This window comes from Pseudophryne corroboree, chromosome 6 (assembly GCF_028390025.1).
Source record: "Pseudophryne corroboree isolate aPseCor3 chromosome 6, aPseCor3.hap2, whole genome shotgun sequence".
Lineage (NCBI taxonomy): Eukaryota > Metazoa > Chordata > Amphibia > Anura > Myobatrachidae > Pseudophryne > Pseudophryne corroboree.
The window spans coordinates 660,095,997-660,109,406 of NC_086449.1; the positions used below are offsets into that span (position 1 = coordinate 660,095,997).

At 41.9% G+C, this 13,410-nt stretch overlaps 1 protein-coding gene across 2 annotated transcripts in view; it reads right to left on the reverse strand.

The window, feature by feature from the left end:
* Positions 1–13,410, reverse strand: part of LOC134933196 (rho GTPase-activating protein 7-like) — a 426,624-nt gene that overhangs the window by 8,552 nt on the left and 404,662 nt on the right. For both annotated transcript variants that reach the window (XM_063928234.1, XM_063928235.1), the window contains exons 4-10: positions 9,608–9,671; positions 7,408–8,750; positions 6,027–6,170; positions 5,146–5,305; positions 4,578–4,776; positions 3,502–3,721; positions 250–364 (exon numbers count right to left, since the gene is read on the reverse strand). In XM_063928234.1, the coding sequence (XP_063784304.1) occupies positions 250–364; positions 3,502–3,721; positions 4,578–4,776; positions 5,146–5,305; positions 6,027–6,170; positions 7,408–8,750; positions 9,608–9,671 (2,245 nt within the window). The remainder of the gene's footprint in view (positions 1–249; positions 365–3,501; positions 3,722–4,577; positions 4,777–5,145; positions 5,306–6,026; positions 6,171–7,407; positions 8,751–9,607; positions 9,672–13,410) is intronic.

The following is a 13,410-nucleotide window of genomic DNA, read 5'->3' on the forward strand; positions in this document are numbered from 1 at the left end:
ATGCCGAGATGGTGACTGCTGATGGGAAAGGGGCCATTGATGTGGGTCTCAGCCGGGCAGCACCTGTGTCAGGTTCCCGCCTGCAACCCGCTTCGTAATAGAAAAGGGGTATGAATGAGGGCCATTATCTGTGACTAAGGGACAAGCTCCAGTGGGACAGGGATTGATGCAAATTATTACATATTACCTGTATAGTGCTGTGTAATAGGACCGACAATATAGAAACTTCCATTTATGTAAATTATCTACCTGAAATAGTCTTTTGCACTCAGCAATCATGTGAGCCAAGCCTTGAGTTGCTGCCAAGTTCTCACTCAAGTCTTTCTGGTCTGGTTTTCCGAGACTGTATTTTCTCTGACTTGACCTATAAGTTTAAATGTTAAGAAAATAGTTAGATATTACCCAAAATATTACTTATGAGTTACATGGATGACATATGATGCCACCAAGCATGCAGTGACTTTGCATATGTTTGGAATCGTACCTGCACAGTTGCTCATGGAACATAGGGTTAGATGTATCAAGTCTCCTAAAGAGTGGACAAGTGGATACGGTCCCATAGCAACCATTCTAGCTAGCTAGTACATTATATAAAATGATAGTTAGGAAGCCATGGGTTCTCCACCGTTTAGAAGGCATGATACATCTCCCCCATAGTACTTCGTACCCAAAACTAAAGCATTACACATCAAAAATAAAGCATCATAAATCCTAATTTGATGTAGTGAACATTTAGCTCTACATAAATCTGGAACATACAACAAGAGACCATTGATTACCAGACCAGAAACTATGGAAGGAACAATGGAAGTAATTTATATTAATCTTAAGTATTCTTTGTATAATGTAATCCTAATGGGATGGTGATAACTTTGGTGATTTAAGGCAGTTTCACATAAACCAACAAGTAAAAGTTCTGTATGACATCATTACAACACATTTCCTGCCTAATTATCTACAGAACAGCCCTACTGAATGACACTGCACAAAGAAATGGCTGATAAGACATTAATCCTTGGAGCCAGGGATTTTAGATTATATGGCTTTGAAGTCTCAATCAAAGTAAAACATTAACATCTATATGTTTGGCAATCCTGTTCAAAGTAGTCTTTTTTTTTTTTTTAGGGAGGAGGGGAAAGCTTTATTAAAACAAACAATGAAGCACTCATACTAGATGCGAAGGAGCCCTGTAAGAGCACAGGATTAGGTCAATAAAAATAAAAGGAAGTTAATCCTTTCTAAGGGCTTCCGATAAAAATGTTTATCACTCATCACACGTACTAATTTAGAGCATAATGTGCCCTGAAGGTTGTACAGGGCTGAGTATCCCTAAATAAAATCATAGAGTAGAGAAAAATCCCCCCACACAAGAATATAAATGTCCCCATCTAAGAATGAAGGCAAACACGCCCCACACATTAAATGTCTGCCCTGCATTCTCTCTGATCTATGGTTGGATCATCCAGCTGCCAGCAAGCTGGCCTAATGCACTAGGGTTCTTTATATGGTCCCTGGGCTGCCTGGGAACTTTGTGTTCTGAGGGATTACATCATTTAATATGATCCAACAAGTCTGGGATAATAGACGAAAGATATGATGCTCAAAATGACAAACACCTCCGCCCTCACTTGAAAAAACAATTCTTTATTTCCATGCATGAATATGCAGAGTTGTATTATTCCCTGGGTGCATCCGCCCACTACTGTATCTGTACACTTTGTTTCAGAGCGGCTACCATCGGGGAGCACTTGCACTAGAATTTACTTAATGCAAAAGATCTGATCACAGGTAGATTTACACTTATTTCCAACTCTACATAGCCCACAATTTCACTGCCAGAGCCTCACAATGCACAGTATCTCCACCTCAGTCACAAGCAGAGAAGCTACTTATGCAATGCATATGACCTGCATCCCAGTGCTTGTATACACCCAGTTTCAGAGTGCACGCAGGGGCAGATTTAGTGAGCGCAGCTTTAGCTCTGGGTTTAATGGGCAGAGCTATTCAATTATTATTTGGCAGACCCGTGGCTAACGTGCATTAATCCATAGATTCCTCGCCGCTCCTGGGGAAAAATCTGCGTTTAGCGCATCCTCTGGGCTTACCGCACAGGGTAGCGACACTTAGCTCAATAGGTATTGAACCTACCCCACAGTGTGAAAACATACAAGATACACTCCACAAAGGGGCATACACACCATCTGTGTGTCACTTTCATTTTCCAGGAGAGACTATAGGGGAGAGATCAAATAATCAGCGATAGCACAAAGTGACTTGCAACATCGATATAGTTTCTCCTCGCACCCCATTGAGATGTGCAGGAAAATGAGCAAAGTTCAACGTATTGTAGCAGGCAAATCTATATGTATAAAAGGCTAACGCTGCTCCTCACCCCTACGGTGCCGCCATCAGCCACTGGAGGGCGCCCAATGGAGCTCTGTTCGGGGGACAGACACACATACCCATATGTACACCACAGCCAGCACCATATACTGCTCCTATATACACACTGCACCCCCATCCTCTTCCATATTCTGCACCCCCCCACTATATACACACTGCACCCCCAATACCTCTCTATATAGTGCCTTTTATATACAGGGCACCCCCTTCTCCATATGCTGCTCCCGCCAAATACAGCATACTCAGCACCCCCTCCTCCATATACTATTCTGCAACCCCAGGTTACTTGACATCCCGGGACTCAGCAACAAGTAGCAGCAGTAACCAGGAAACAGATGCAGAAATCACTAGACGGTCCCGCGGCGCTCAGTACGGAGGCACCGGGGACACATGGCCAATTACCGGCAGCGGGAGAAGGTGATTCAGTTCAACAGGAAGGGGTGAGACCCTGTGTGGGGTGAGCAGTACGATGACAGGGAGGAGGAGGGGTCGATGCTGGGGCTGCAGATGATGTGGTTAATGAGGAGGCAGATAACAGGCTCAGCTGTTTTATATGCACTGCGCGCTGGTTGCCCCTCTCACACAGGCCATGCCCAGACCCCTCCGGCCAGCTGTGGTGGCTACTGGCCGGGATCTGTGCGGAGACTGGTGAGCTTATACGTGCCAGTACTGGTGTATATAGTGCAGCATGATTATAGCCTTCCCATCTATCTATGTGCACTGGCGGTCACACACACACAAAAGCTCCTGTGTGAGTAGCGACCGCTCCCCCTATAATCCGGCCCTGGTGTCTTTCATTTTGACGGGCATTTAAATAGTACTGTATATAAAAAGCATTGTGATGCTCAGTAACACCGCTCTTGGAACCAAATTATAAATGAGCAAGAAGGGCAAGATGCCCTTGTAGTGTTTCTGCATGGTTTTCAACAATAAAACAATAGGTTGTATTTAATATTAAGGATTACTTATGGCAAACGGTAGTTGTTGTTGTTTTTTTAATTCATGATTAAGTGTGGTATTGAAAAATACAAATGGACATTTATAAAACAAAACTATTTCTCAATTTACAATAAACACACTGTCCAGATCTGAACTTGCCTAGTTGAGGATGAAGAGCTTTCTCTTCTGAGAGAATTCAGATGAAACAAACTTGGTGCAAGACAGACGGCAATGTTGGTTGGAGTCATTTGGTTCTCGCTGGCACAAGCCACCACATCTCTGAGGAAGCAGAGCAGCAGTTTAAGGGCTTCCCGATTTTCATCTGGCAATAATAGTATGGCAGCCTGAACAGCATAGAACTGCTGATCCTTCGGCAGGTCTGCAGGGAAGGGAAGAAATATTTTACAAGTTGTAGAAGGATGAAGTCAACGCCCCCCAAAAAATTATTGAGAGGTCAATCCATATCTTAATGTGTTATCATTGTCCGCTTACCCCATAAGCAGCATGTATTTGTGCTCAGTCTCCCTAGTGCCATACCAACACATTCACTGGTTTCTGAAGGGATATTACAAACACCCTGTGTGCAGGGCTAATGCAACACCTGAACTAGTATCCAATTGTGTTACTAAGTAGCGCTCTAAGGACACTGCAAATGCCTATAGAGAAACATTACCATAGGAACAAAGTTGCTACGAAGCGGTTTACTGCCTTAGAAATAAAGCTGTATTCTTGGTTCAGCTAACCTCCCATAAGGAATGCACACAGGACTGTACTGATGGAATTTGCGTGGGAATACTTCTCTAACCATTAAGCAGTTGTATTGAAAACAATAGGTTTAATAATTTTAGATTTCCTATGCAATATCATATGAATGAAAAAAAAAATATGTATAATATATATATATATATATATATATATATATATTTATTTATTTATTTATTTTTTTTTTTTTCAAGAATGCAATATTTATAATAAAATCTGTAGGAGAACAAGACTATTCCAGAAGTATGGAACCAGGGTGTAATATTTCAGCCCCTTTCTCCTAGCTTAAAGAAATAAAGTGCTATGAATGGACAGTGCTGGAAATCTGTGTTCTGGTGTCAAGAAAATAGGAACCTTTACAGCCCTCTCAGTCACGTGGCTATGAAGCTAGTAAGAGTTAACCTATTGCTGAACAGAGAGGCAACTGGGTGATGAGCAATATCAGAGTTTAACATGAAAGAAGGAAACCTTACACTGATAAATGTGCAGGAATGATTCACATAACTTGCTTGTGAATATAGGTTCAGGTAAATCCCGGAAATACTGCTTCACCATATCGGCCACATCAAATGCGGACTGGCCTTCATAATTCACAAAGCTGGAATCAAGCTCATTCATTTCTCTCAGAGCCTGGATTCTAGACTTTACACCTGATTTTCGAAAGAGACCAACCTAAAAACAAAAGCAATCAAGGTAATGGTTTTTAAATATAAAATACCAACAAAACAGTTTATTTAAATATGCTGAGAAGAATGTTATATTAAAGAAAGAAAAACAAAACCCCTGGATTCAACAAATATGCAACATTCAAATATTGTCGTCTTAAGGCTAGAAGTAACTAGAAGTATGAGGACAAATCTATATGCCACTAATTAACTGTTGGGTACTCGTCATTATACATACATTATAAAAGGTATTTTTTTAAAAACTTGGATGTTACTATAAATATTATGTTACACATATATACGGCTGTGGTACCCAATGTGGACAGCAATGGCATCTGAATGTCCACATGTTCACAATCTTGACACTGTTAAATACCTGATCGAGAAAGTGGATCTGCAAATATTCCATAGCTTGAAGAATACTCTTCGGAATAGGGTAGCCTGTTCTCTGGACATTCAGGAGGAGGGGAACTCCAAACACAATCTTATCCTTATAATCTGGAGCTCGAATTTTACGGATGAATTTTGGAACAGTCCTATAAAAGAGAACGCCATTAATGGAAAAGGGATTTATTTTTCTTCAGGAGGTCTCTCACATACTGTACCAGAATGTATACAATCGGTAATAAAATGTTGCTATTAATAAAAGGAGAGTAATTATGTATTCAGCATTATTAGTAGTAGCTCAGCTTTGCCAACTACAATTTTATGATTTTTGATCCAGTCCATAGTGACCCAAACTCTGAGAGGGGGCTTTAGCTAACTGCCAGCACGGCAAAAAATGCAGTAACACTCTTCACACAGCGGACTCTCATCCTTATGGCTAGAAACAGCCGACTGGAGTCACTAGTAATATACATAGGCTGTTTCTATTAGGTCTTACACAAATTGTACCAATTGTGGGAAACTAGCTCAGTAGTAGCTCTGATTGGCTGAAGAATATTGCAATTTAAGCGGGTATATGTACTTAGCTAATCAGTATCTGATGATATATCATACTGGCCCTTTTAAGTCTGTTTAAGGACGACAACAAACAGAAAAACCCTCCCCACCTCAAGTGCTCAGGAACCCTGGCAGCGGCTGACTGGACAGTTGCCTCCAATATGCCTTGCTGTATGAGGAATGTAAGATTGCAATTGAAGATTTAAATTTATCATTATTTTTCAGCATATTTTTTTTTTTTTTATGGAATTGTATTTTAGGTTTAATCAGTGCAGATTTTGTTGATCAAAGTACTCGCAATTCCCAGAACCTCACCAGTTCCATCCCTGTTTGCTGGAAGGAGAGTATCTATCCATCAACGCTGTGAGTTTCAGCAAAGACAGTTTCTGGATCCTGTTTAGGTGGGCTGCCGACTGGCTGTCAATTTGCAAGGAAAGATTTTCAAGCTCTGGACTTTGTCTGCAAATTTAACAAATAAAAAAGTGATTTCTAAAGTAACTTTGTATTTATATTGATTCAGCTTTACAGTCAGGCAACAACATCCACAGTAAAGCAAAAAAGTCATGCGAATGTGTTAGCAAAAGAATCACTTTATAAAATGTAATACACTATAATTTAAACAAGCATATCACAAACCCATGCAAAAACAAAATGAAATGTTTTGGGATTTTTTTTTACTTTTACACAAAACGAAACTGGGAGGTAAGGGAGAGGGGTATGAATTGCTCATGAGACATAATTTCACCATAAAAGCCCACATGACATATCCCATCCCCACCAGTGCAACCAATCTAAAGTCAAGTACTGAGGTGGGTGGGGGTCTTCTAGTAATAAAGGTTCTCCTGGCCAACTTATTTGTGAATAGACCTTTCAACCATTCTACCCGTTACAAATCCTCTGCTCCTGAACTTCTCAATTTTTCCCATTTCAGTCCAGGTTGCTTCTACAGAATAACTGCACTTTGGGCCAGATTCAGAGATGTACAGTACTGCACAGAGGCTGTGCAATACCATAAACTAATATGCTAGTGCTGCAGGAGGCATCTACGATCCATGACGCAACATCGGATCATCATTGATCCCACTGGTTGCAGGCCTTGGCCATCTGCGTAAGCCTCAGCATATTCAGACTGGCCCTCAGAATTCCATTGCTGGGTCCATGACATCAGCATCCAAACATGCAGAGCATGGCCTCGGCACTACTACAAAACAAGGGCAACACCCCCGTTTTGTAGAACAGTCCCTGATGCTGCCGCTTTTCCCCATTAATGCTACAGCATGTTGATTATGCTGCTGCTAAGGGGGTATGACTGAGCAATCATGCAGGATTCGTTCTGCACATCATCGGATTAGTACGTAGACCATCAAGGTTTATGTGCTAACCTGAATCAGGCCTTTGTACAGGGTGGAAAGGGCCAAATGTACAAGTGTACTGTAAGCCACTCACCAGAATATAGTTTGTCACTCTGGATTGAAATGGCATCTCATCGATAAAAATAAAATAAAGTGCCAGAATTACCAAGAATACAATAGGAGCTACCCATTTGAATATCACGTACTCTGTTGGTATAAATAATGAATAAAAAAAAGCATTTGAAATCTGTATGCCAATAGTAATGTGCTAGTGTATATAACCAGTTCAGGCAGCAAATCAGATTAGTACGCTAGCAGAAGAAAAACTATTACTGGTAACAAACCTGCTACATTCTGTGAATGATGACTCCATTTCTGAAACAGTTATGTCTGGCAGAATTGGAGAGTCTCTATCTGTGTGAGATTCACAATAGTCGGTGTCTGCACGGTCTATTGATCTTGACTGGTCATCTAAATGCTCATTTACATCAATGTGAATGGTTTTTGGGAAGGATGGACAGGATGAGGTGCAGTCGTTGGTAAAGTCAGAGTCCCCGTCATCAGACAACTTTTCAGACCATGCACTGACTAGTTTTCGAAGTCCATTAACATGCTCCATTACATTATCTAGTTCTGAAAATACATCATCATCATTAAGGGATCCAAGCTTATGAAAATTTGGCACATTATCATAGATGCTTAATCGATTGTCCACAAATGAAAGCGGACTTGGAGGTGCATCACTGTCTTTGGAACTATTAGATCTCATCCTGTTTCGATTGCAGCCATGAAAACTTCCAGTTCTCCAATTTACAGAGGTGTTGTCTATAGGTGACAAGATCGTGTTTGTAAGTGCTTTAGGAAACGTCCCAGGTTTGTGGCCTTGTGGTATTTGAAACACCTGATCTTCATTCAAATGTTTCCCATTTCTTAAGTTTTGTTCAGATAGATCACTCCACAAGGAGAGTTTGGTGGGGTCAAAGTCCTCTGCATACATTCCACCTCTCTTCATATGGCTTCTAACTCTAATAACCGGGCTGGGAGTACTCACAGTACTGCTGTTCTCAGATGGACTACTACTGCTGCATGTTTGCGAAGAGCTAGAAAAGGCCGTCTTACTTTGAGTATCTGCAAGATCTGAAATATTAACACAGTTGAGACTGCGCAATTTGTCATCATCAGGGCCATCAAGCAGAACTGGACCACTGATAATCGGTCTATCTTTTGGATGCAGATTCCTCTTTACAGTGGAACTTCTCAGCCGAAGCTTTTCCATTTTCCTAAGCAAACTACCTTTCTTACTATGCGGCTTTTCTATCAACTTTTCCTCGCTAATAATGTTTAGCATGTCACTGGGAGAGGGGGAGCCACTGAAAGTAGAATCTGGAGAAGCGAGTTTCACAGAAGAGCACCTTGAAGAGCTTCGACTAGTCTCCAGTTCCTCGTATGTTTTGGGGAAGCAGTCACTCTCACCACTGCTGGAGCTGTGCACTGAAGAAGCATCATGTCTTTCTCCCTGACCTGCAGAATCCACTATTGGACCCTTTGTCACTGGTACACAAATGCTAGAGGCTTCCTCACGTGAATAACAATCAAAATCTTCCATTCGGGACCAGCGTTGGCTTTGCCTCTGATAAGACCATTTGTTGCTGATGGCACAAGGTTCATCTTCTTCCGACTCATCACTCTATAAGAGAGGGAAAAAAAAAAGATTTTCAACTTTCAATACAGGAATTATCCAAAATGTAAACCCAATCCATTTAATCCACACAAGATATATTTGGCAGGCAGATTTTCATATCCATTGTTCAGGGTATTACTCAACTCAAGGTCAGGCCAGTTAACGGATTTGACATCTTAACTGTAATGAACCATTAACTTGTCAAATCAGTACAAATTAAAATAAATAGATCCAGCCCTGACTCCTGCTGTACACATGCCTATGTAGTAGCCTCAATTCAATAGAAGTGGAGAATCATTCTGAACTGCGCAGTAGTCTTTTTTTCTGTTTTACAAACCAATTTACTAAATGATTAAATGTGTTCCACACACTATTATTGTAGGTTTTGCTATAGACAGACATGGGATGTGTTTTAAAAGTGCAAAGATGGCAAACAACTGATTGTAACAGTGAGCCAGGGCATTTACAGTCCCTTCGTTGACCCTCTGTACTGGAAGCAAGTAGAGGAGCAAATCTTTTTTTTCTTTTTTAATCAGATTTAAACATGCGCATGACCCTCCCTTACCTTTCTTTTTTTAGGTCTGCATTTAAATTGGTGAACCTTGTACATCACCATTTTATATAGGTCCCATTTTGTTCACTGTTCAGCACTGTTGCACTTTACAAATCAATGTCCATAATGAAAATTAATCTTTCATTTGGTAGTAGACACCATTTACCATAACTAGTCAAACAATGCATCAGCTAAGTCCCATTCACAATGTGTATTTCTTACAACAAATGTACATTAGAACACAAAGCACCAAACCATTTATATAGCAAGACAGTTTGCTTTTATTCTGAAAATAAAATCATCAACGTACCCTTTTGCGCTGACGGCTTATTTCCACTTTCATTGTTGCACATTTGTTCAATGTGTTCAGACGTCTAAAAAGAAGGGAAACTAAAGTGTTTTTCTCCATAGCAGAATATCAAGGCAAGGCAAACAAGAATCACAATAGTTAAACCAAATTTGAATGGTTTCTTAACTTTAACCAAAACATGAAAGGCTCATTATTGCACCAAATACAAGTTTAAAGGAAGGAAAGAGGAGCATTACAACCAATCTGTTTGGGCAAATTAACTATAAATCCCATTTAAAGTGCACAGGTTGTGATTAAGACGTTCTTAATCAAGAACGTGTGTGCAATAAAGCAGAGGGGTTCAGCAGCATTCTAACAAGTGTAAAGGCCCATACACACTGGGAGATTTTGAGCTGAAAGCAGGTCACTTTTGGTGTGTTGAGCTGCTTTCGGCTCAAAGCCGCCCAGTATGTATGCCCCAGCGATGAGCGCTGATGCGCGCTCCCGCTTCATCGCTGGCGGCCGCCGTTCATCTACTGGTATTACCAGTAGATGAACGTCGGGGTGAGCGGCTTTCCATAGCGTCCTGCTATGGAAAGCCTTTCACCCCCGCTGACATCACTGGGCAGGGGGGAAAAGCGCTCAGTGTGTATGCACTGAGCGCTTTTCAGCCCAGCGATGTCAGCGATCATCGCTATGCATACACGCTGGGCAAAAACACCCAGTGTGTATGCACCTTAAGAGGCCCAGTTCTTTGGGGAGATGAGTTACCCATCAAAATATGGGTTACTGTATGTTCCCTAATATGGACTTTACACAATCCCAAGGGATACTTGGCTTTTGTCATAAGAAATACACCACATCCTAAAAAAATACAAAAAAAATATATATATATATATTTTTTTTGTATCACTTTTGGCACCAGTTTATAGATCGTTAAAACTTAATTATCAAGCTTTGGAGAGTGATAAATAGCACAGTGATAAAGTACCAGCCAATCAGCTCCTAAATTACATGTCACATGCTGTGTTTGATAAATGACAGGAGCTGATTGGTTGGTACTTTATCACCATGCTATGTATCACTCTCCAAGGCTTGATACATCTGGGCCATACTGTGTTTTGTGAAACAGCGCAGCAGTCAGATACAAAACCATGATAATGTATAATATGTAGCAATTTCTTCAATGAAACGTTATTAAACAATAACTTTTATCAGTAAAAATGTATGCTACGCACAATGAACAACTACTCCAGATTGTTAACCTAAATTGATATTCATCAACAGGAAGGCAATAGGTACTGCTAAATAAATCTGCATAAACACACCAGGTTTATCATGTCCAACTTACAATATCTATAAATAATTAAAGGTCTCACACAGTGGTATAACTATATAGGGTGCAGGAGATGCAGCTGCTATGGGGCCTGGCGGCTTGGGGGGGCCCAATGGCAATCCCACTGAACCCTCTAACAAAATATTTTTCTTCATTTTTTGCCACTTGTTCTGCATGTGTAGTCACGCTTCAGGGTACTGTAGACCAAGCGGCTTTGCATCCCGCCTCCCTCCTAACTCCCTGTAAGTACACTGCCGGGCTCCGAACCTGGCGTGGCAGCAATGATTACAAATAAATAAATAAGAAATTATAGAGGGTGCAATGGGATTGCCTTCAGGACCCCAAGCCACTAAGCCCTATAACAGCTGCATCCCCTGCAGCCTGTATAGTTGGCGGGGCCGGCAATGTCTGCCCGTCTAAGTCAGGTATAGGCAACCTGTGGCTCTCCAGCTGCTGTGCAACTAAACATCCCAGCATGCCCTACCACAGGTTTGCTGTTAGGATGTTCTAAAACTGTGGCAGGGCATGCTGGGATGTGTAGTTCAACAGCAGCTGGAGAGACGCAGGTTACCTACCCCTGGTCTAAGCCTACTCCTGTTCATCCATCTATGCCCCCTCCTGTCCATCCATGCTCCTTGCTGTCCATCTATGCCAACATATGGTGCTCTGTCTGTCTACCCAAGTCTCATCCGTCCGTCTGTCTTTGCCCCCATATGGTGCTCTGTCTGCCCAAGCTCTGTCCGTCTATGCCCCCGTATGGTGCTGTCAGTCTGTCCGCCCATGTCCCCATCCGACCATCCCCCCTCCATCTGTCTGTCCATCTATGCCTCCTGTGCTGTGGTCAAGTAGCATCTCTCTTGATTGCTCCTCCCTCTCGCTACTCTCTCTCCCTGACACTGTCTCTCTTTCTCTCATTCCCTCTTTTTCCATGAAAACCCTCTCTAACTCGCTCCTCTCTCTCTTCCCCTGAAACCCTCTTTCTTTCTCACTCCCCTTTCTCTCTCTACTGTCCACAAGGGACATTGTAGCGACAAAGACTGGAGGGTCGGGCGAGCCCTATCAAGATTTTGCTATGGAGCCCACAAAGTTCTAGTTCTGGTCTCACAGCTCAAGACTGATGGAGGTACAGTCTAGGGAGAACTATTTTCAAATCTGCCCCGCTATTTGGAGCAGTCTTTCGGTAGAAATCAAGATAGGACAGTATGAAATAATGGTAGCGTTATAATTACAATGAGGTCTGGGTCCTTGCAGATAATAACACGAACCAGATAATCCAGCCTGAAACGTTGAACGTGCCATGCACTGAGGATCACTGACAACTCAGGTGCAAATAATCATTATAGGGGTTCGGCTGAGGTGGCATGAAGTCTGCTGCACCTACAGTATATACATATTAATATGCTCATACTCTGTGAGAGGATTAGTTGTTAGGGCACAATATCATTGTAGCAAAGTACAGAAAGACCTACTTCAGGTTCTGTGAGGAGTTGAGTAGTAAAAACACAACCCCTGCTATGAAGCTGTTGCAGCCTGAACAGGTACACCATGATATATACATCTCACATAGTCACAGGTGGACCTCATGTTGAACAGTTCCTTCTGTCCTTTGCCATGGATAGCTCAGTGTACTGCTGTGAATAAATTATGTCAACCCTGGTCTAGTGGATATACCAATACAATCAAAGTATTAACTCGTTTCTTATCTATATGGGATTTCCTCAGAGAGGAATGAATGGATCTAAAACGAGTGTGTATCAGGGTTTAGATTGATTAAATGATTAATGAATTAATGAACACCAATCAGAAGTCTACATAATCAAAGCTGAATCAATTTTGTTTTAATCCAAAAGAATATATAAAAATAAGAATTTACTTACCGATAATTCTATTTCTCGTAGTCCGTAGTGGATGCTGGGGACTCCGTCAGGACCATGGGGTTTAGCGGCTCCGCAGGAGACAGGGCACAATAATAAAAGCTTTAGGATCAGGTGGTGTGCACTGGCTCCTCCCCCTATGACCCTCCTCCAAGCCTCAGTTAGGATACTGTGCCCGGACGAGCGTGCATAATAAGGAAGGATATTGAATCCCGGGTAAGACTCATACCAGCCACACCAATCACACCGTACAACCTGTGATCTGAACCCAGTTAACAGCATGATAACAACGAAGGAGCCTCTGAAAAGATGGCTCACAACAACAATAACCCGATTTTTGTAACAATAACTATGTACAAGTATTGCAGACAATCCGCACTTGGGATGGGCGCCCAGCATCCACTACGGACTACGAGAAATAGAATTATCGGTTAGTAAATTCTTATTTTCTCTAACGTCCTAAGTGGATGCTGGGGACTCCGTCAGGACCATGGGGATTATACCAAAGCTCCCAAACGGGCGGGAGAGTGCGGATGACTCTGCAGCACCGAATGAGAGAACTCCAGGTCCTCCTCAGTCAGGGTGTGCCCCTGACCAAGTAGCAGCTCGGCAAA